Here is a 23,031-nt window from a genome sequence, read left to right on the forward strand (position 1 = left end):
TGGAAGGAGATCTAGATCAAGAAAGTAAATGTTGAGTTGAATCATGTGAATGGCTCTGAGAACGACGTTGAAGAAGTGGGTGGTTGAGTGTCCAGGAACCAACATCTGTGTTCCTGATTCTGACAATCCCAACATACTGAGTTGGATTTGAGAAAGTCAGAAGGAAAATGGCTGCAATTTGAGGGTGATCGAGATAACACTTGTCACAACTTGAGCTAACTGGAGCTGTGATGCAAGGTCCAGATCTAACTGAACAGCTGCAGTCAAAATAAGATTGGAGTCAATGCGGCCCAACTTGGTTTCAAAAGCCACTATTGTCAAACCTGACCAGAAGGTCCTATCGAATTCAAGGTGGTTAACGGTGCCACGGAAGTCAAAGCCATAGGAGGAGCTGCAGAAGTTGAAGGAAGCGAAGTCGTCAAAGTCGAAAGTTAATATACTGAAATAGGATGTTTCCGGTAGCTTTTTGTTAGACGACTCCAAGGAGGATTCTGTTTGTTGAACTTATGCTTTTCATTGAGACAGTGGCCGACAAAGTCAAATCTCCCCTCTATCGTGAGGGAGGTGGTGAGATATGATTGGAGATGGACTGTGGCATAGTGACCACCAAAAGATGGCTCCTCAGATGGGTAATGCTGTTTTTTTCTTTCCTGTTTGCCAAACTTGCTACAATGAGGCCAACAGTCAGTTTTGCAGCTTTCCTGCAGACAAATTAAGCACAGTGAGTGGCCATCCAATGATGGCTACTTCATCCCTCACCCTCTACTCCTTTTTTTAACTTTTAAACTTTTTTATAAACTTTTAAACTTTTTATGTGGTTTTTCCTGTAGCCTCTGCCAGGTTGAGGGAGGCTGAGAGTTGAGGGAGGAGAGGGGGAGGGGGGAAGAAAAGGAGATAAAGTTCAAAAACACTAATGAACATCCTTTTTTGTTTGTTTTTCAGATAAAGAAGACAGACAATGGAGCAAATAAATCCAGAACAACTGAAAAGATTTTGGGAAGATTGAGGTAACTGAGGTAAGGAGTAGGCGCAATGAGGTCTGAATGAGGTGGTGGCAGGAAAAAAAAACCCTGAGTGGGGGCAGGGCTTTCTCCTCAGGTCCAGGCATGCTCAGTAGCAGTCTCCCTCCACAGAGCAAGGGAGAAAAGCCCGCCAAAAATGCTGAGGCTTGCTCTTTTAGATCTCTGAGGTCAGGTTAGTGGGCAGGCCCAAAACTGAAGTGTGGGACTGCACAGGGACCACAAAGAAGATCCAGACCTTCCTACTTATCTGGCAAACAGTCCAGCTTTCCATGGAACATTTCTAACACACTGCAAACTCACTTCCCAAAAGCAATGAGCCTGGGGCACACCACTAGGGTGGGACTAACCTGTTTAAAATAGTAACTTTTCTCTCACAGCTCCTGAGCCATGTTCATTCTCCACAGTGTACACTATAGAAAGAACAACTGAGTCAACTTGCAGCCTAGCACCAAGGGCTCTCCCACAATGGATCAACAAATGTTAATTAACTTATATTCAGTTTCTTGCTAGGAGAGATTGGGGAGTAGTTCCAATTTCAATGAAGAAAAGTATTTAGTGTTTGCTTTAGCTATAGAACCACTAGCTGAAGAACTCAGAAGAAATTTGGTCTTTTCTGGAATTACAGCAGGGGGAATTGAAAATAAGATCAGTCTATATGCAGATGATATTTCATTATATATATCTGATCCTTGTAGATCTCCGTCGGAGATTCAGAGTTCTGGTTGGTAGAGTTCTGGCTGCTTACTAATCTCTCTAAAACTGAAATCTATCCTATTTTCTTATCTTCTGAGATAACTTCTTCTTTCAAGCATTCCTATTCTTACTCTTGGTGCACACATGCCTGGCGACATTTAGGGGTTCACATTCCTATTAATTTGACTGGTATTTTCAAACAGAATTACGATAAACTGTATTTGACTTTAGTTAATCTACTGGAAGAATGGAATTTGCTACATCTCTCTTTGCCAGATCGTATTCATCTAGTAAAATACTTCATTTTTCCAAATTTTTTATTTATTTTTCGCACTCTATCAATCTTTATTCCAATGGTTGCTTTCAATAAATGGCAGCGCTTACTCACCAAATTTATTTGATCTTATAAGAAGTCACGCTTAAATCAACGGATAGTATACAGACCATTTTACTTGAGTGGCTTGGACTTGCCGAATCTGAGAGTATATTATCAGGCTTCCATTATTGCTAACATTGTTCATATTTTGAATTTGGACTTCATGATGGAATGGATGCTATTAGAGCAGTCTTTGGTTGCTCCCCTTGGCTTAAAAGAAATTTTTTGGTTAACTTCAAAGTTTAGACCTAAGCTTGTACGAAATAATATTTTCTTGCATGTAATGCTTCAGACCTGGGATAGAAATAAAAGGCTTCTTGTCCCAGAAATCTCTCTGTATGCAACATATACTAATCAACCCTGGTTTGGTCTGAGAAACATTTCAGGAATATTTGATGATTGGATAAAAGTAGGTATTTCACACCCAATAGATCTATTATATAACGGATCAATAAGAGATAAGAGGGTTTTTTTAAGACCTTATGGGTATTTCAGTTCCTTGGTTTAGATACTTACAACTTAAAAATTTGATTGAACATCTCTTAGAAATTAGTGTTTTGGCCAGATCGCGATCCACTTTTGAACAACTATTAGCTTTGCCTTCCTCCTGTATAAAAGGTCTTCTCTCTAAATTATATAGCATCTTAATTATGTCAGACTGTGGGCAGCCTTTTGGCTTTCAATTAGCCTGGAATGAAGACCTCCTTAAAGACATCCCTCCTTCTTCATGGTTGAAAACCTGGGGCTCTTATGTCAATTCCACTTCTATCTTTAACATTCAACTTCAATTCTTTAAAACTATGTCGAGATGGTACATTTTCCCCAGACGGCAACATCAAATAAACCAGCATATTAGTCCACTCTGTTGGAAAGATTGTGGGTCTCTGGGAACATTTCTGCATTGCTGGTGGGAATGTCCAGTTATTTCTCAGTTCTGGAATGATATCACTCAACAAATCTCCAAAATCACTTCACAGTCATTTTCAATGACACTGGAATTAATGCTCCTAAATTTGTGGGATGATTCTTCTCATACAGAGAAGATTCTTCTCATACACAAAGAGTTGACCATCATACTTATAGCGGCAGCAAGAATGACTATTGCTTCAGTATGGAAATCTCCCTTGCCTCCTTCATTAAGAGTCTGGCATGATAAAGTTTGGGATCTATTTATCATGCATAAAATTGCGACCTTTGTGAACCATAACTTTTCAAATTCAGAACGTACTCATATCAAGTTTAGATCTATCTGGGCCCTGATTTTAAATTTTATGTCAGAACAACGTATTCTTCCTTCCAACTGTACTTATCATTCTTGGCTTCATTTTTAGTTGTTTAAGGTCTGAGAGACGCATGTATGGGTTTATTATTTGGTTGGCTCGTATTTAGTTATTATTTCTCTGTTCATGCTATTTTATGCTGTATTTCTTTGGACTATTTTTTGCAATGCTATTGAATGATATAATTTTATGCTCTTCATATGAACATATGAAGCTGCCTTATACTGAATCAGACCTTGGTCCATCAAAGTCAGTATTGTCTACTCAGGCTGGCAGCGGCTCTCCAGGGTCTCAAGCTGAGGTTTTTCACACCTCTTTGCTTGGACCCTTTTTTGGAGATGCCGGGGATTGAACCTGGGACTTTCTGCTTCCCAAGCAGATGCTCCACCACTGAGCCACCATCCCTCCCCTGCTCTCCAGGGTCTCCAGCTGAGGTTTTTCACACCTCTTTGCTTGGACCCTTTTTTAGAGATGCCGGGGATTGAACCTGGGACCTTCTGCTTACCAAGTAGATGCTCTACCGCTGAGCCACCGTCCCTCCCCTATATGCATTTTTATGTCAAAGATTTTTGTTTTTAATAAAGATTTATTTTTTAAAAAAGAAAGAAAAGTGTTGCAGCATGGCCAATGGCTGGGGCTGATGGGAGTTGTAGGCAAAAAACATCTGGAGAGCTACCATTGGCCACTCCTGGTATACATGATACAAACATGGATTACTAGTTGATGGATCAGTCAAATTTAGGTTAGAGAACTGTGATTTCAGTGTTTTCTACACAGTGACACTTACGTAGTTTTATCACTCTAGCTGCAGGTGCCAACATAGTGCAGCAGCAACAGGACTACTGTATGGCAGGTTTCCCGGCCTGAAGCACCTGGCAGCAGCCACACAAAAACTGAATGTCATATTTTATAACAATCTCTGTATCAGGCTCTCTGAAACTTCAATTTTAATTTTTTTTTTAAAAAGTGCAGCTCATTTTAATCTGTCCGTCCATCCATCCAACATTTATCTGTGTGTCATCTATCTCTTTTGTATACAACAAAAAGGGATAGAGACTTACTTCTTTCTTTTTTAGAAAAAGAAAGAAAGCTTGTAATTCAAGAAACATGGTACACAGCAATAGAATGATTTCCAGTTTGTGATTAAAACAAACAAAAAAGCCTTTCAGTGGCAGGGAGGGGTAACGTCCACTAAGAGAACAGGGACAACTTCCAGATGTGTGGGACCAGGAAAATGTAGACTCTTCAGCCCATTAGCCTTTGTTGTGATCTTTCCCAAAATGTCATTATAAAGCAGAAGTTGGCTTGGGAAATATTGCAGAAAAGCCAGGGAAATCCTGAGAGATACAAAAATGCACCACAATGCTGACAAGGAACAGAACTGAACCTGGGGCAAAAAAAAAGTGTGGAAACAGCCTTCACTAGAGAGCAAGCATTAAAATGAATAGTCACTGTACTTCAAAAAATCACAACATAATGACTTCACTCTGGCTTTCAATCAGAGTCAGGGCATTCTTAGTGATTTTGGGGCCCCACCCTGCCTCGGCAGGGAGGGCGGGATATAAATAAAAGTTTATTATTATTATTATTTTACCCTGAGAGAATCTGATATTTAGATTGCCACCCTCATCATGCCCCCCAGCAATGGCCAGTCCTTGCCCTGTGAAAGGCAGCAAGGAAAGCCACAGAAGGGAAGAAGAAGACGACATTGGATTTATATCCCGCCCTCCACTCCTAAGAGTCTCAGAGTGGCTCACAATCTCCTTTCCCTTCCTCCCCCACAACCCTGTGAGGTGAGTGGGGCTGGAGAGGGCTCTCACAGCTGCTGCCCTTTCAAGGCCGGAGTCTCAGAGCGGCTCACAATCTCCTTTCCCTTCCTCCCCCACAACAGACACCCTGTGAGGTAGATGAAGATATTGGATTTATATCCCGCCCTCCACTCCGAAGAGTCTCAGAGCGGCTCACAATCTCCTTTCCCTTCCTCCCCCGCAACAGACACCCTGTGAGGTGAGTGGGGCTGGAGAGGGCTCTCACAGCAGCTGCCCTTTCAAGGACAATCTCTGCCAGAGCTATGTCTGACCCAAGGCCATCCCAGCAGGTGCAAGTGAAGGAGTGGGGAATCAAACCACTACACCAAACTGGCTCTCCACACCAAACTGGCTCTCTGGGAGGGCAAGCAGGGCTGCCACTACACCAGCTATCCAAACATCAGAGGGGCTGCACAGTCAGGGGGTGCCCAGAGGGCACAGGCACAAATGGCCACACTGGCAACCAGAGCCCCAGAAGGCACAAGGGTGCGGGTGGGGCTAATGCTGTGCTGGCTGCCTGAGCCCTGTAGGGGGACAGTGGGAACCTGCTCCTTATCTTATTTTTAACGCTATCATTTGCGTTTGGATGTGAGCAGACGGGACCCCCCCCCTAAGTCCGAGGTAGTTGCCCCAGATGCCCCATGTCTAAGACTGTCCTTGATAGGGTTGCCAGATCCCAGGGCAATGTCCAGGGCCAGCCCTAGGGTGCATGGCGCCCCAGGCAGACTCACTGCTCACCGCCCCACTGGCCCAAGCCCCTGGGGACCCTAGGCACGCTCGCACACACGCACACCAGTCCAGCCCACCCCCTCCTCCCCCTCCCTTTCCTTCTTTTCTGTAGTGCCAGGTGCTCTGTACTGCCACTGCCGCCCCCCTGGTGCTCAGAGAAGCGCCTCTATCCTTGACACTGACCACTTCGATGTGGGCATCTCAGCGTTCTCTTCTTAAGAGAGTGCCAGATGAGGCTTCACTTTCCTCCTTTCCAGAACCAGAAGTGAGGGGGTGTGAAGCCTCGTCAAGTGCTCTCTTAAGAGAGAATGCTGAGATGCCTGCATTGAAGCAGGTAGGGCCAAGGATAGCAGTGCTGTTCTGAGCATGCTGGGTGTGTGTGTGGAAGGACAAACCTGCTGGCAGACAAGCAGCCAGTGGCGAGGGTGGAGGGAAATTAGACATTTGTCTAGGGCACTGGGTGGGGAGACCAATTCAGCGTCCCCCCTCCAGGCGTCCTAGGCAACAGCCCTGTCATTTTCCCTGGTTTCAGGGTCTTCTCTCCACCATGGACCAGCTGGCTGGTGGGGGAAACCCCTCCCCTAAATGGGGACATTTAGGGGACATGACACATGACAAAGAAGTGACATTGCATTCGGGGGATGCTCTGTTTTTTGGATCAGCTATATGGTTTAAGCCCAATTTAACCATAGATTTTGTCCAAAAAACAGAGTGTCCCCCGTACAATGTCCGTGATGCAATGACATCACTTCTGGGTGATACAATCACATAAGGGATACTCATCCCGGAATACCCCAAAATTCTCCCACCTCTACTGGACTGGCAAGGGGACCTGGCAACCCTAGCCCTTGATCAATGTTGGAATTGAGGTGATGGGTTAATGGCCTTTCACTATGCTAACTGGTGATGGAGACACATGAAAATTGTATGGGTTTGCATAGAGGAGAAATTGTATGGATTTCCAAAGAGAGCTATCCACGGTCCAGTTGCTACAAACTGGCTTTATAGAAACATATTCCATATATCTATTTATTTTAACTTCATTTCTTCCCTATTTTTCTCCCCAATTGGGATTCAAAGTGGCTTACAACATTCTCCCCTCCTCCATTTTATTCTTACATAAACCATGTGAGGTAGGTTAAGAGTGTGTGAATGGCTCAGTCATCCAGCAACTTTCCATGGCATAGTAGGGATTCATACCCAGGTCTGACACTAGAGACACTGACCGATTTCGCACTCACCCCACGCTGCTCTGACGTTTCTCTTTTATTTATTTATTTATTTTAAGATTTATATTCCGCCCTTCCCACTAGGTGGCTCAGGGCGGCTTACAACATATAAAACTAACATAAAATATAAAATTAAACATTAAAATTGACATTTCATAATTTATAGTTAAAAATCTAAACATTTGTAATATACATGAACATTAAATCATACAGCGGTCCTAAAGCTACACTCATCAGTTCCATGTTCAGTGTTCCATGTTCAGTGTTCGGTGTTCAGCGCGGCGTCCTTCCGATTTCCCACTATCTGCCCCGGGGCTTCAGCTTGTGTCGCCATGTTTGCACAGCAAAGAGAAACTGGTTTTAGCAGTTTCTTTTTGCCTCACAAAAACGGCGCGCAAGCTGAAGCCCCAGGGCAGATAGTGGGAAATCGGAAGGACGCCGCGCTGAAAAGAGAAAAGTCAGAGCGGCGTGGGGTGAGTGCGAAATCGGTCACTGTCTCTACAGGACATTGTACTTTATCTTTAATTAGGGCAAAGCTGAATATCAGGCTGAAAGGTAGATGTTTGATGAGAGGAGTGGGGTATTCCATCAAGCAGTCTAACAAACCACAAAAAATCCGAAGTGCTTGTGTTTTTTTTCTTAGACGCTAATCGGTTCTCAGAGGTGTACAACAGCCCGCAGAAAGATTTAATGCAATCCATAAAGTGGTCTCATAAGTCACAGCTCTGCAAATTCCCTGTTCTCCTGGGGGCAAACAAACCAGACAGTCTCCAAACTTGTTCAACCACCCTAAGAGAAGATTTCCTTCTGATCTGAGGCATCTCCTTTGTTGTCGTTGTCATTCTCCTCATCCTCCTCCATTGGATTTGTTAATTGCCCTGTCCCAGTTGGTGCTGGGTTCTGGTTCTATGTACAACAAGGCATAAGCCAAAGAACCTTTCTAAACCCTCCATCCCATCCCACATGACTAACAATAGCTCCATCTGAACTGGGCCCCAGCCCCTGTCTACAGTAACAGGGGCTATGAAGGACTTATAAAAATATTCTGCATGAATTTTAGCTCAGTCTGCATTTCTGAAGCTTGAGAAGACAAGTTTGAGGGCTCTGATTGGTCCTTTGTTTCCATTGCTAATCTAGTATCTTTTTGGTCTTGAACTGGACAAAAATTATAATCTCCATATTTGAACAAAATGAATTTCAGACCCTGGCTCTGTGTAGTTTGGTCTCAGAAATTACAACTTTTTTTGTAGCTATAAACACTGGGAAAGCACCTCTTAGTACTGAGAGAAAGTTTTTGGGACAAGTCTGAGGGTTAGGAGGTTCATAAGCCTGTGAGAATCCTGCCTCGTCAGCCTTTCTGGATCCTTGGACAGGTAGTTAGGAAACTGCATCAACTTGCTTGCTAAGAACCTAAGCTAAAACTAGAAGGAGGGAAGGGTAGTAGGGTGATAATTCACAGTTTAACATTTAGATAGGGTAATTTCCATTACGTTTCCTCCCATGTTTGCAACCTTCTGTTTCAAATCTATAGTAATAATTCTCTTATCACCATGGCCAAATTGAGGATGGTCATTGGCTAATATTTCTGGAACAAATGACTGGCCCATCACATGTCAGTTAGTGTCTCTGGCATCCCATTGGCTGACTTCCCTGCCCCACCTACTCAGGCCCAGGATGTTGAACAAACTGCCAGAAGCAGTCTTACCTTGGAGACAGTCACCTCTCCAGCTCTTCTCTGTCAACAGGTGTCAGAAAGGGCTGCAGAGCTCCTGTGGCCTGACGAAAGGCCCTATCAACAGCCCACACAGACGGCCACCCAACACATGCAGCCCACAAATGCTGCTGCAATAGCCAGGGAACCTGGCACCACCTCAGAGGGCATGGCTGTCCCACCTTTACTGTCTTTCACTCCCTCTCTCCCTCCTCCCCTCAGCCTCGCCCCAGAATGGTTGCCTGAGAAGGAAACAGGGAAACCTCACAAGGTTGTTGTTCAGATCAAAGGGAGGAGAGGAATGAGAAGAATGATGTAAGCTGCTTTGCTCTCCCCCCATGTGAAGACAGACTGTTCTTTTCCTATCTAGAGGCTGCAGGGTTGCCAACTCCAGGTTAGGAAATTCCAGATGGCAGAGATCACCTCCCCTTGAGGTGTGTGTGTGGGGAATTAATGTCTTTAGTTGAGTGGGTGGAAAGACAGCAAGACTGGGGGGGCACTCACCCAGAGGCCTTTAGTGGTACCTTTCCAGGTTGGTGGAAAACTCCTAAGGTATCACTACAGGGCTCTGAGGGAGATCACTCAGAATTACAACTGCTATCCAGATGGCAGAGGTCAGTTCCTCTTGAAGTAGAGGGGAATGCCTTCACTTGGGTGGACTGGAAGATAGCAAGGGTGGGGAGGGCACTTACCCAGAGGCCTTTAGTGATACCTTTCCAGGTTGGTGGGAAATTCCTGGAGATTCTGTGGTGAAGTTTGAGGAGGGCATATGAATTAGGGCTTCAGAGCAAGATCTGCCAGACACAGGTTGCTGCTGTGGAAGCTGACTGGGTGATTTTGGACCAGTCAGGGACTTCCAGTCTAATCTGTCTCATAGCATTGTTGTTCAGATCACATGGGGGGAGAGGAGAATGATGTAAACTGCTTTGGTTCTTCCCCAGACTGTGAAGGAAGACTGTTATTTTCCTATGTAGAGGCTGCAAGGAGGGGGAAGGCGATGGAAACCTGAAGTCAGAGGGGCAGATAAAGGGAAAGAGATAGGGTTGTCAACTCCAGGATAGGAAATTCCTATCTAATCTGTCTCATAGCATTGTTGTTCAGATCACATGGGGGGAGAGGAGAATGATGTAAACTGCTTTGGTTCTTCCCCAGACTGTGAAGGAAGACTGTTATTTTCCTATGTAGAGGCTGCAAGGAGGGGGAAGGCGATGGAAACCTGAAGTCAGAGGGGCAGATAAAGGGAAAGAGATAGGGTTGTCAACGCCAGGATAGGAAATTCCTGGAGATTTAAGGGGTGAGACCTGGAGAGGATGGGGTTTGAAAAGAAATAGGACCTCAGCCAGGTACAATGCCATTTCCTCCTGGGGAACCACTGGAGATCTATCATATTTACAATTGGTCTCTAGATGGCAGAGATCAGGTACCCTTGAGGTGGGAGGGAGTCAATGTCTTCACTTGGGTGGGTGGGTGGGAAGACAGCAAGGGTGACGGGCACTCGCCCAGAGCCTCCTTCTAGAGCCCGTTGTATTTTTCTTCACAACAGGTCTTATTCTTAATATATTTATAAGGTTTGTGGTTCATCTCCTCACTCACTATATATTCTAGTGTGTCCTTCTACTGGTGTAAAACTGGTTTGGAATAATACTTTATTTATTCATGCTTCAGCACTGCCTATGTATCTGCTTGTATTATTTCATGTAACCACCTGCATTTTACCGGTTCATTTTTTTCTTGTATTCTTATATCATACATCTAATTCAGTTTTCAATTTGCTTTAGTAGTATATTATTCAGTAATGCCTTTCAATAACTGTTTAATTTGTATCAGTAACACTTTGGAGTCTGTGTTTTCTCCTAACAGTTGTGTACTCACCAGGGTGAGAACCCTAAGAGTAACTAAAGTCTCTTGCTTAAGGGAACTGGATTAACATCCAAGATTGGGAATTTTTCTAAAGTCTCAAAAACCAGTCACCAGTGCCTTTTTTACAATTCCTTCCAAGGTCCTGGACTTTGATAAACAAACAATTCTAAGGGTTAGCCCAAGACACACTGAAAAGTTTCAACAGCAGTGAATGAAAAAGCAAAATTTTACAAGAGCCTTGTAAAGAACCTACCACATAAGAACTTAAACTCTTTTTAAAAAGTAAGCTGCATTTTGAGATGTTGTATAAACTGCGGATACACACAACTTCAGGGTTTAAAGTGGTATGACTACATAAACATGAATAAATCCATCTCTGTATGAAATACTCTGCTACATACACACACACGCACACACCCCCTAAGGAGTAATTTTTTAATAAGTTGAGCACCCATAAAACTGTGCAAACAAAATAAAATTATTTAAATAAAATGGTTTTATTGTTCATTTTCATAAGATCATAATTGAAATGAACTTCAGTCAATACAAACAACATAAAATTTAATTTTTAAAAGATGGAAAAGAATTATAGCGAGGTATGAGATTAAGGTATTCCTTTCTGAATGTACCTGGAATTCATTTCCCTGGATTAAAATTATAACAGTATGATTCTGAGACTTTTTAATGCATACCCCAAAATATTTTTCCAATACTCTTGCAGGAACAGACTACACCAATAGTTCTCCTTATGGTAAAGAGTACATAATATACATTTAAGGAAGAGTGAAAGAGAGACCATCTAACTCCTTGTAGGGTCTGGGAGTAAAAACCAGTTTTGTAAGACTGCTGCTTGAAAGCTGTAGAACCAAACTGTACGAACACATGGGTCTCCTTCATAAAAGGCTGAGGATCAGTTCTTTGGAAAATCAAAGGATTTTTCTGAAATCCATTACAATGCTCTTCAGATGATGTATCTTGGACAAAAAGCAACTCAGGCAAATCTGTACTTTGTATGTAGGTGACACGCTCACGTTTTGGCAATTTTGCATAGGCAAGAGCAGAGCCAGAACACTGCTGCCTGCTTCCCTCTAGGCACGCTGTTGTCATCCTACATGCACCATCTGAAGATATTCTGCAAAACACCCTCCTTCAAGAGACAGGAAACAACGTGGGACTCTGCGGCATTTTGAAAGGTAATGTAGAGATCAGTAACAAGCAAGGATCTCTACTCCTTCAGTATTGTGAGAGTATCACTATTATTTGCAGGGACATACAGGAACACAGTTCTGGCTGGCTTGGCCAGGACTCCAGCTAAAAATAAAAGGGGCTCTGGCAGAGAGAAGGCACTAGGCAGTCACATGCTCCCAGACTGCATGCTCTATCCCTCTCTGCCACCTCCAGTCTCCAACAGGCTTGTGAAGAGAGTAAGAGATGCAGAGCCACCCACAAGCGCTCCTTCTTGGGAGAAGCTGGATCTGCTGCTGCCCACTCCACCACACGTGGCTCTCTCTCACATGCCATGTTTGGTGGGGGGGAGGGGGGGACAAACAAGGTCTCTCTTTGGGCTGTGTGAGAACACACTTCCATGAAATGCAGCTGATGGTATTGTACTGTTCTGGAAAGTAACCTATTGAACGGGTGACATCACTTCTGGTGACATCAGGAGGTGTGGCCTCATATGCAAATGAGTTCCTGCTAGGCTTTTTTCTACGAAAAAAAGCCCTGATTATTTGTATGTCACTATTATTTATGTTCCTGACCAAGTCTTTAGGCTAGATGAATCTTCAGGCTATTGAGTGTATTTAGCCAATGGCATCCATCTGGATTTATAGTGATGTAAGCGGCAATGATTTATTTTTCTTACATTCATCCATCACCATCGTATTTCTTCCCTCCTCCTCTCCCCAGAAAATTGATTTTGCAGGCTATTTTTAATGTAACACTCTTAGTGAGAGGCATTTTCTTTTCCGCTTTCTTTAGAGAAGCAGAAGAATTATGGCTTCTCTATCTCCATACTGCCCTCTACTCTTCCTCAGCATACTCTGAGTATCTCCAAGTGACATTTTAACTAGTTATGCTTATATTTTCAACAGATTGTAAGTCAAGAAAAAGAATTTGCACTATGGAGACTTTAGCTACAACACCCATACCAACAAAGGCAGCAACGAGCAGTAATTAATCATGACCTTTTCCTCTCTATTATTCAGACACCAACTCAGTGATTCACACATTCATCTTTGCACACACTCCACAAGAAGCAATAATTGCTCAGATGAAAAAAATACATAGGACCTACAACACTACAATACAACCATGTATCTGCAGTACGCTCCTGTAAGGTAATTGAGCTTTTCGGAGCAAGGTATTGTAGGCAAGTGAGATCAGACTCACTTGTGCCAAAGCATTTTTGGTGAGGACAGCCATTCCACGGCAATGGCAGCCTTCTGGAATGCGTCAGGAAGACCCCTGCTGTGTTGTTGTGGTTTCAGATGGACTGTAAGGCCAAACTTTTCAAACAAGCTTTTTCTGGAGGGCTAACATTGAAATTTGCTAGGCCACTGTTACTAGTTCAGAATATTATGATGGAGTTTTAATTTGTGTTTTGTATTTTATGTCTGTGTATGTTTTTAACATAAGAGAAGCCATGTTGGATCAGGCCAACGGCCCATCCAGTCCAACACTCTGTGTCACACAGTGGCCAAAAAATTTACACACACACACACACACACTGTGGCTAATAGCCACTGATGGACCTGTGCTCCATATTTTTATCTAAACCCCTCTTGAAGGTGGCTATGCTTGTGGCCGCCACCACCTCCTGTGGCAGTGAATTCCACATGTTAATAAGAACATAAGAGAAGCCAAATCAATAATTAATCAATATTGTAATCCACTTTAAGTCCTCCTGAAGAAAAGTGGGTTAGAAATGTTTTAAATAAGTATTTTTTGTCTTCCATGAGACAACCTTTCAGGTATTTGAAAGAAGACTACGAAACACAAAGTTTTGTCTTCTCCAGGCTACACATGCCCAGTTCTTTCAGTCTTCTTCATAGCATTTATTTTTAGATCCCTAGCTATCATTCTTACACCACTCTGAATCTACTCTAATCTGTTTAGGCTCTTTCTTGATATGCGGGGTCTGCACCTGCATGCAACACTCCAGATGAGAGCTGACTAGCACAAAACAAAAAGGGTGGGAAATGGCTGAAAGTGAAAAAAAATGCAGATGTTTATCAGCAATGAAGCCTACATGGTAACACACAACTATTTTATGCCAATAAAGACGACTTGACTTGACTACACAACTAAACATGAATGTCTTGGTCTGCTACTATATTTCATTTTAGCTTGTATACTTAAAGAAAATAAAGATCCTGCATGCCCAAAAGTTGCTGTATGGAAAAAGAACCCTAGATATGAACCGCGGATATGAGACTGAGTAGAAGGAATGGGTTTCCCACATATTTTCAACTGAATATCTTAATCAAGTGTGGTAATTGGCTCGTATAAGTATCACACAGATACATGTGGAATGTCAAATGTGTGATATTATCGGCCCTCATGTTTGGAAGTATGCTTGATCGCAATGATGGCTAACCCTTTAGAAGTTAAATACGTTCCCTAACCACATGTAACAATTAAGCAAAGAGAATGAGTTAAACCACTTACTCTCTGTTGCAAGCACAGGAGGAATGGAACTCTTTGGCTTTTTGCTCTTCTTTTCAGTCGGCTTTAAGATCTCTAGAAAAGGAAGAAATAACATGTTTTCAACTGTCATTTAGAGTTAAGGAACAATGACTGCAGTGCGGAAAGATCTCCCAGTTTGCCTTTAACTCAATTCCGATTGGTCTGCAAAACACATAAATTGTTGGTTTATTTATGTGTATCCCATCAAGTTGCAACAGACTTATAGCAACCCCAGCAAGGAGCTTTCCAGGCAAGTGTGAATCAGAGATGGTTTGCCTTGCTCTGCGGAACCTTCTTTCATGGCCCCCCACATCCAAGTCCTGCCCCTGCTTAGCTTCTGAGATCTGTTGAGACTAAGCTCCCCCCCCCCACCCCACACACACATGTTGGCATGGGTGATGCTTGAAAAATTTGTCATACTTGACAGCTAAATTTTGAAGGAAATAATAAAAATAGCCCTTTCTACTGCCCGGGTGATATTATAATCAGAATTCTATGATGTATCAACAGAATACTTTAGAAGATATAGTACAGTCCCATCCTGAAGGGGAGTGTTGTATATTGATAGTAATTATGCCCCACTGCAAACCTCAAGCAACATCTGTGATCTGGACAGATGCTCAGATGAAAATACACATCCTGGATGTCTATAGTTGCCACCCAAGAACCCATGTTTAGCAGAGGTAGGGTCTGGGTGAGAGTCATTATATGGAATTTCTTGGGTGAGATGAATTTGTTCAGCACTCGCAGATCCATAATGGATCTGAGTCCCCTGTCCTTGGGTACCATAAAGTAGTGGGAGTAGAAACCTTTACCTCTCTCATTTCCTGGAACTGTTCTATTGCTCTCTTGCCTAAGAGGGATTGGACCTTATCTCTGAGCACCATGGACAGTTGAGTGGTGATAACCCATGAGGTGGACGGCAAGTGGTCAAATTCAGTTTCATGCCCCTTGGTAATAATTGAGAGTGCCCATCTGTCTGTTGTGATGCATTGCCAAGATTTTAAGTAGGGGCAGAGACAGGTAGCTGATGACTCGAAAGAAGGGTCTGGTGGTCCAGTTCTGGTCAAGCCAAAGATTCTGTTGTTTTGTTGTCTTGGCAGTTTTGGGTCTGGATTGCTGCTGTAAACCTAAGAATTTGAGTTTGCTGTGGTAGGTAGGTCACTGAGAAACACTGTAAGGGCAAGATCTCCAAGACTGATCCAGGGATGTCCTGTTAGAAGAGTGTCTAGACCAAGTGTGATGGTAAGGTTTAGTAGAGGCTGAGACACTTAGGTTCCTGGATGCATTTAAACATTTGTCAATGTTTTGCAGGAATGAGTTGGTTGTGGCATGAAAAAGACCCACCCTGTCAAAGGGCAGGTCTTTGATCATGGTTTTTGTGTCTAGAGTAAAGGCCGTAGAGTGGAGCCAAGAATGGCGTTGTAGGGCGATTGCGCAGGTGAGTGTCTTAGCAAAGGTGTCAAAATTGTGTCTGGTGGAGTTAACCTGCTGCTTTGCAACCAACATGCCTTCCCATTGGATCTTCTTGACTTTTGCCTTTGCACCTTCTGGAAGAGTTGGAAGGATTTCTGACAGTTGTTCCCACAAGGCATACTGGTAGCAGCCAAGGCAGGCTAAGTCATTAGCATACTATCCTTTCCTTCCATTTCCTACCCTTAGAAGCTCATTGATTCACAAATCTTAAACAGAAGAAAACATTTATCCCTTATTTTTTGATGCAAAAGCTAAAAGGACTGAGACAAATTTCATGAATGTTAGAGTGATCTTAGGAGTCTTATCATTGAGCAAAAGAGCCAGGGTTTCTGGAGAATTGGGGGGGGGGCACAGTTGGTAGAATAAAGGCTTAATATAGTAATCCCTGATAATCTAAAAAAATTCTGCATTATAGCAGACCCTGAAAGGATGTATCAATCCTGTTAAGACCACAAAGGCCGATTCTGTCAGTTGTAGGGTCTATTAAACCCCCCCCTTGCAAAACCATTGTAGGTATAATGTTCAGTCTAGCAAACAAAAAAGCTCTGCAATAATGTGGGATGGTAAGACGGTACATATAGGCCGGGAGTAAAGATTTTGGTAAGAAAGACCAAAAAATAGGGGCTAAGCATACTTTGTGGGCTCTCAGGTTGAAACTACCATGGTCGATTTTGAGGACACACTTTTTGATCAGAAAAATGCTTTGATTTTGCTCTGCGCAAAAATATCATCAATTGGCATTGGTCTTTCATCCGTTTCTCATCCAGGGATTTCATCCAAGTTGATCTGTGGGTATCCTTATTTAAAGAGGCTAACAAACCACCTTCAGCAAATAGTTGTTTTAACCTCAGTTTGAAGGCAAAAAACCATGCTGTTGCTTTCTAGGATAGTGAGATTAATAAAAGGGAACCCAGGCTGTGGCAAATCAAATGCAAGAGTGTGATCAGGCAGGCAAAAAGGGACTATGAGGAGCATATTGCAAAAAACATAAAGACCAACAATAACAATTTCTTCAAATATATTAGAAGCAGGAAACCAGCCAGGGAGGCAGTGGGGCCCTTGGATGACCAAGGGGTCAAAGGATTACTGAAAGAGGATAGGGAAATGGCTGAGAAGCTGAATGCATTTTTTGCCTCCGTCTTCACTGTGGAAGATGAGAAGTGTTTGCCCGCTCCAGAACCACTAATTTTGGAAGGGGTGTTGAAAGACCTGAGTCAGATTGAGGTGACAAGAGAGGAGGTCCTACAACTGATAGACAAATTAAAAACTAATAAGTCACCAGGTCCGGATGGCATACATCCAAGAGTTCTGAAAGAACTCAAAGTTGAACTTGTGGATCTTCTGACAAAAATCTGTAATCTTTCATTGAAATCTGCCTCCGTTCCTGAGGACTGGAAGGTAGCGAATGTCACCCCCATCTTTAAAAAGGGTTCCAGAGGAGATCCGGGAAATTACAGGCCAGTCAGTCTGACTTCAATACCGGGAAAGTTGGTAGAAACCATTATCAAGGACAGAATGTGTAGGCACATTGATGAACACAGGTTATTGAGGAAGACTCAGCATGGGTTCTGTAAGGGAAGATCTTGCCTCACTAACCTGTTACATTTCTTTGAGGGGGTGAATAAACATGTGGACAAAGGAGACCCAATAGAGGACTTCCAGGGTTGGAAAATGCCGAGCTGAACTGCTTCTCAGAAGGGGAGCAGGCTGGAACTTCTGTTTGGGGTAGTGGAAGGCAATCTAATGCCTATTGCCTACTTTTCTCAGTCAGAGATTAGCCCAAGATATACACAGGAAACATTGAGGATATTTACTTTGGCTAAAAGGGAGTCCCGGGGGGGGGGGGGCTCCTTTGAGGCTTTGAAGGGTCTCCGGAGACGAGTTGCATTTTCATCATCTGCAGAAGTTTCTAGAGTCATTTATTTGACTTAAGCTCGACAGGATCCTAATCTTCTTTGATATTACTAAACATCTAAAGCTATACAAGACCGGTGTTGATCTGGATAACTACAGAAAAGGTACAGATCGATATCTTTCATTCCGGGACTAATTAAATTTTTCTGTCAGTTTCTTATATGCTCTTCTGTCATTTATCACTTTTCTTGGCAACTCCTTCATAATTCTTACTCTGCTGCCTCGCACTATCAATGTCTTTTCAAAATTTTTATTCATAACCTTTCCCACCATTTCCTTTGTCATATATCTTATAACCACATCTCTTGGCAGATTTTTTTTTTTTTTTGGCATAAAGTGAATTCACTCTATACATATAGTCATACATGTTTCTAGCCCCTTCAGGATCTTCCTCCAGAAATTCTGCGATTATTTTTATTATATATTCTTTCGAGTCAGTTTCTTCACCCTCAGGTACTCCTCTCAGATGTATCTGGGCCTCCATCAATTTGCAGTCATGAATTGCCACTTTTCTTATATTTTTAACAAGGTGGAATCATGTACTTTCACTCTCCCTTCCAGCTCTTGCACTTTCTTTGATGTTACCACAGTCTCATTTCTGAGATCCTCTATATCTTTTTAATTTCTTTTTTGGAAGCAGTTATCATTTCCTTCATCCCTTTCATTATCCTGGCTTCCATTACATCTAATTGGTCCTGCATTTTCTCCAGTGAAGCAGTCCTTGCACGGGTTTGCTTGTGGTCTGACATGTAAAAACACTGAAAAACACTATGACTGCAGAACAACGTACTGATCAAAGAGCGCTTGTGAATGGTTCCTTATCCACTTGGAGAGGAGTGACAAGTGGAGTGCCTCAAAGGATCTGTCCTGGGACCTGTTTTGTTCAACATCTTTATCAATGATTTGGATGAAGGAATAGAGGGAATGCTTATTAAATTTGTCGATGATACTAAATTGGGAGGAGTTGCAAATACATTAGAAGACAGAAACAGGATACAGGATGACCTTGACAGGCTGGAAAACTTGGCTAAAATCAATAAAATGAATTTTAACAGGGATAAATGTAAAGTTCTGCATTTAGGTAGGAAATATCCAATGCATGGTTATAGGATGGGGAAGACTTGTCTTAGCAGTAGTATGTGCGAAAAGGATCTAGGGGTCTTAGTGGATCATATGCTGAACATGAATCAACAGTGTGATACAGTGGCTAAGAAGGGAAATGCAATTTTGGGCTGTATCAACAGAAGTAGAGTGTCAATGTTCCCTCTAAACTGCAGGGTCTTGTGAGCAAAAATTCTACTTTGTGAGCTACTGGCATTAAAGTTGTGAGATACTGCATAAATTAGTATGATCTGGGGCCATCTTTCCTGAGCTAAAACAAAAATGTGTGAGCTGGAGGCTAAAAATCTGTGAGCTAGCTCACATTATCTCAGCTTAGAGGGAACACTGGTGTCCAGATCACGTGATGTGATGGTATCACTTTACTCTGCTCTGATAAGACCTCACCTGGAGTGTTGTGTTCAGTTTTGGGCACCACATTTTAAGAAGGATATAGACAAGCTGGAATGGGTCCAGAGGAGGGCGACGAAGTTAGTGAGGCATCTGGAGACCAAGTCCTATGAGGAAAGGTTGAAGGAGCTGGGGATGTTTAGCCTGGAGAGGAGGCAGCTGAGAGGTGATATGATCACCATCTTCAAGTACTTGAAGGGCTGTCATATAGAGGATGGTGTGGAATTGTTTTCTGTGGCCCCAGAAGGTAGGACCAGAACCAGTGGGTTGAAATTAAATCAAAAGAGTTTCCGGCTCAACATTAGGAAGAACTTCCTGACAGAGCGATTCCTCAGTGGAACAGGAGGTGGTGGGCCCTCCTTCCTTGGAGGTTTTTAAACAGAGGCTAGATGGCCATCTGACAGCAATGAAGATCCTGTGAATTTAGGGGGAGGTGTTTGTGAGTTTCCTGCATTGTGCAGGGGGTTGGACTAGATGACCCTGGAGGTCCCTTCCAGCTCTATGATTCTATGATTCTATTTCCATACAGTGACTCCTTTTTGAATAGTGCAGGAAAGGATCATGGGGTAAGCCCTGCTGGTAAGGAATTAATAAATCTGGTGCTTAATTCACAATTTGGTGATAGTCAAAAGGAATAAACTGGTACCAGAAGTGTTAGCTAAGAACTGTGATTTCAAAGTGAGTTACTTCCTAGGAGGCATTCATCTCCCTCTTATGCTAACTTTAACCACAGATAAACAAATGGTTAAGTCACCATCTCCAACTTCGCATGTGAAGCAGATCAACCAGAGAATAAAAATAAGGAAATGGACCACATTGTTATCAGAAGAAATTAGTTTTGTAATCCACTTTCATGAATGCCACTTCTTGCGCAACAAATGTGGTTCAGCAGTTGAACAACAAAAAGAGAATAAGAGATTGGATTTATACCCTGTCCTTCTCTTGGAGTCTCAGAGCAGCTTAAAATATTCTTTCCTTCCTCTCCCCACAACAAACACCCTGTGAGGGGCTAAGAGAGATCTCCCAGAACTGCTGTTGAGAGAACAGCTCTGAGAGAATTGCGACTGACCCAAGGTCACCCAGCAGCCACATGAAGAGAAGTGGAGAATCCAACACACTTCTCCAGATTAAGAGTTCTCTGCTCTTTACAACTACATCAAACTGGCTCTTGATGTACCGTATGATGATATTTTGAGTCAGATCATAGATTTATGTAAGTCTGTTTACCAGCTACCTTCCTTTAACCAATTAATACAAAGAATTATACCACATAAACAAGTTGTTTGTTTGCTTTTTGAATCTGTTAAAAATCTTCATTATGCTGTATGATAATTTACTGCTCACCCTCTACCTATGTGTATGGACTGGTAATGTCCAATTTTATTTCTGTCTCTGTCTTCCAAGCAACTATTCCCTCCCCCCCAATATCCTCTGCTTGAGGAAATTTTGTTTCACTGTATCAGAAAAAGTGTGCTTGCACACAAAAACTCCCTCCAATTTTCCCTGCAGTGACTTGGTATTGTTTTTTGGAGATCCTGAAGCTGCAAGGGAAACTGGAGGGAGCTGCAAGTCAAAATATGGGGAATCAGTTGCTTGCTTCAGGGAAAGAAGTCTGGGGATGGAGTGAGTGATTGCTAGTGAGGAATCGGTACTAGGCTTTACTCCAGCTTTACTACTCTTGATGGGAAGTGAGAAAACTGCATTCCAAAGTGTCAAAAAGGAGCTATTGATGCTAGATTTCATAAGCACAAATCAGCGAGCAAGGATATGTTCCCTTGCCTACAATGGACTTGAACCTATCTACCTTACCAGCATATTCCATGATGGTTCCTCAATACTGAGATTTTTTTTTTTTTTTTTTTGGCTGCTAGACTGAATACTATATTAAGCCCAGAAAGGAAAGGTTGCTTTTGGGGAGTTCCCTTCTCAGAATGCTGGTGTTTCTGCTATATGGGGAAGATAGCTACCTTGCCTCATCTAGTTACTGAATGTCCCAAATTCAGTGAGGAAGGACAGAGATGGATTACCCCAATACCTGAGTAAAATGAGCTCACAAATATTAATCAGAGCCTTTCTTTTCTTTTACAAGACAAGGACCCATATATCACCAGCTCACTGGCATCCTAACTTTTGCTTAAGATTTTAAAAAACAAATTGCAACTGGAGGGAGCTTCCCTCCCTTCTCTGTTACTGATTATGAAGAAAAAGAAGAGGAGACTGGATTTATACCCTGCCCTTTGTAAAGGTCTGCCAATTATCGACTCCACAAATCCATGCCCCTATGAATATGGTAAGGATTTATTAAAGTCAGATGCAAGAGATAACCTGCTATAAAGTCATTGCCAGGAATGACCTGATAGGCAAACGGGTTACAATTATACACATCAAGAAAACATGGCCTAACATTACCCCACCCTCTGGGTCCATTAGTTCCCACAGAAGTTGCTACTGCAAGGCTCGAGGCATCTTCCAAGGCTTCCCACCTCCCGGTCACAACTGCATTCCCAGGCTGAACTGGCCCTTTACTATAACAACTAGATAAGAAAGCTTGTTGCAACAGTTTTATATATACATATATAAAGGTCTCTGTCCTCCATCCTACTCCTGCACCCACTTAACAAGGTATAATTACAGGCAAGCAGTAAAGAAACGAAACTTAACATACGTCGTTTTCGCACTTACCTTATTCCGGAGCGACGTCCCTCTTCACCGCGCAGTGTCTGCGCGGATTTCGCACTACTTGCTCCGCAGAACCCGGAGGTCCCGCGGCTTTTGCGTCGCAAATGTAAACCGCCAAAAATCAGTTTACATTTGCGATGCAAAAGCCGCGGGACTTCCGGGTTCTGCGGAGCAAGAAGTGCAAAATCCGCGCAGACGCTGCGCACTCCGGAATAAGGTAAGTGCGAAAACGACCATAGTTTAGAAGAAAGAAATCATGGCAGGCTCAACTTGATACCATTCCCTCAGAGTCTCAGAGAAGTTTACAATCTCCATCCTTTCCTCTCCCCACAACAGATACCCTGTGAGGTAAGTGGGACTGAGAGAGCACTCAGAGAACTGCTTGTGAGAGAACAACTCTGCAAGAACTGTGACTGAACCAGGGTCACCCAGCAGTTGCATGTGGAGGAGTGGGGAATCAAACCCAGTTCTCCAGATTAGAGTCCACCACTCTTAACCACCACATCAAACTATCTCTCTTATTATGCTTAAGGCTGAGGCCAAAAGAGCCATAACATTAAAAAGGAAAGTGAAAAGGGCTATTATGGCTAATCCCCCCAAATTTCCAGAACAGGCTGCCCCACTTACCTTCCACCAATACACTGCAAGCACTTGCTGCTCTTCCTGCAGCATTCTCAGCTGTGCATTTATACTGACCCTCGTCTTCAGGAAATACCTTGTCAATGGTTAAGGAACACAAAGATCCTAAAAAAGGGCGGTGGGGAGAGAAAATAAAGCAAAAAAGATCAAATATTTCAAGGGGTCACTCTCAAGGCCTTACAGATTACAAAAGTATGGCACTGATAAGAACCTACCCTCTAATTTTACATTAGCAAGCCTAAAATAAAGTAAAAAAGCATGTCTTACTTTCCAGTTTAAGAACATAAGAGAAGCCATGTTGGATCAGGCCAGTGGCCCATCCAGTCCAACACTCTGTGTCACACAGTGGCCAAATACACACACACACACACACACACACACACACACTGTGCCTAATAGCCACTGATGGACCTCTGCTC

At 42.9% G+C, this 23,031-nt stretch overlaps 1 protein-coding gene across 2 annotated transcripts in view; it reads right to left on the minus strand.

Moving 5' to 3' along the window:
- The window catches only part of MYLK (myosin light chain kinase), a 440,102-nt gene that overhangs the window by 174,726 nt on the left and 242,345 nt on the right, over window positions 1-23,031 (minus strand). For both annotated transcript variants that reach the window (XM_060262723.1, XM_060262722.1), the window contains 2 exons: window positions 22,601-22,717; window positions 14,378-14,449 (listed from right to left, as the gene is read on the minus strand). In XM_060262723.1, the coding sequence (XP_060118706.1) occupies window positions 14,378-14,449; window positions 22,601-22,717 (189 nt within the window). The remainder of the gene's footprint in view (window positions 1-14,377; window positions 14,450-22,600; window positions 22,718-23,031) is intronic.

The sequence above is a fragment of the Heteronotia binoei genome, chromosome 21 (assembly GCF_032191835.1).
Source record: "Heteronotia binoei isolate CCM8104 ecotype False Entrance Well chromosome 21, APGP_CSIRO_Hbin_v1, whole genome shotgun sequence".
Lineage (NCBI taxonomy): Eukaryota > Metazoa > Chordata > Lepidosauria > Squamata > Gekkonidae > Heteronotia > Heteronotia binoei.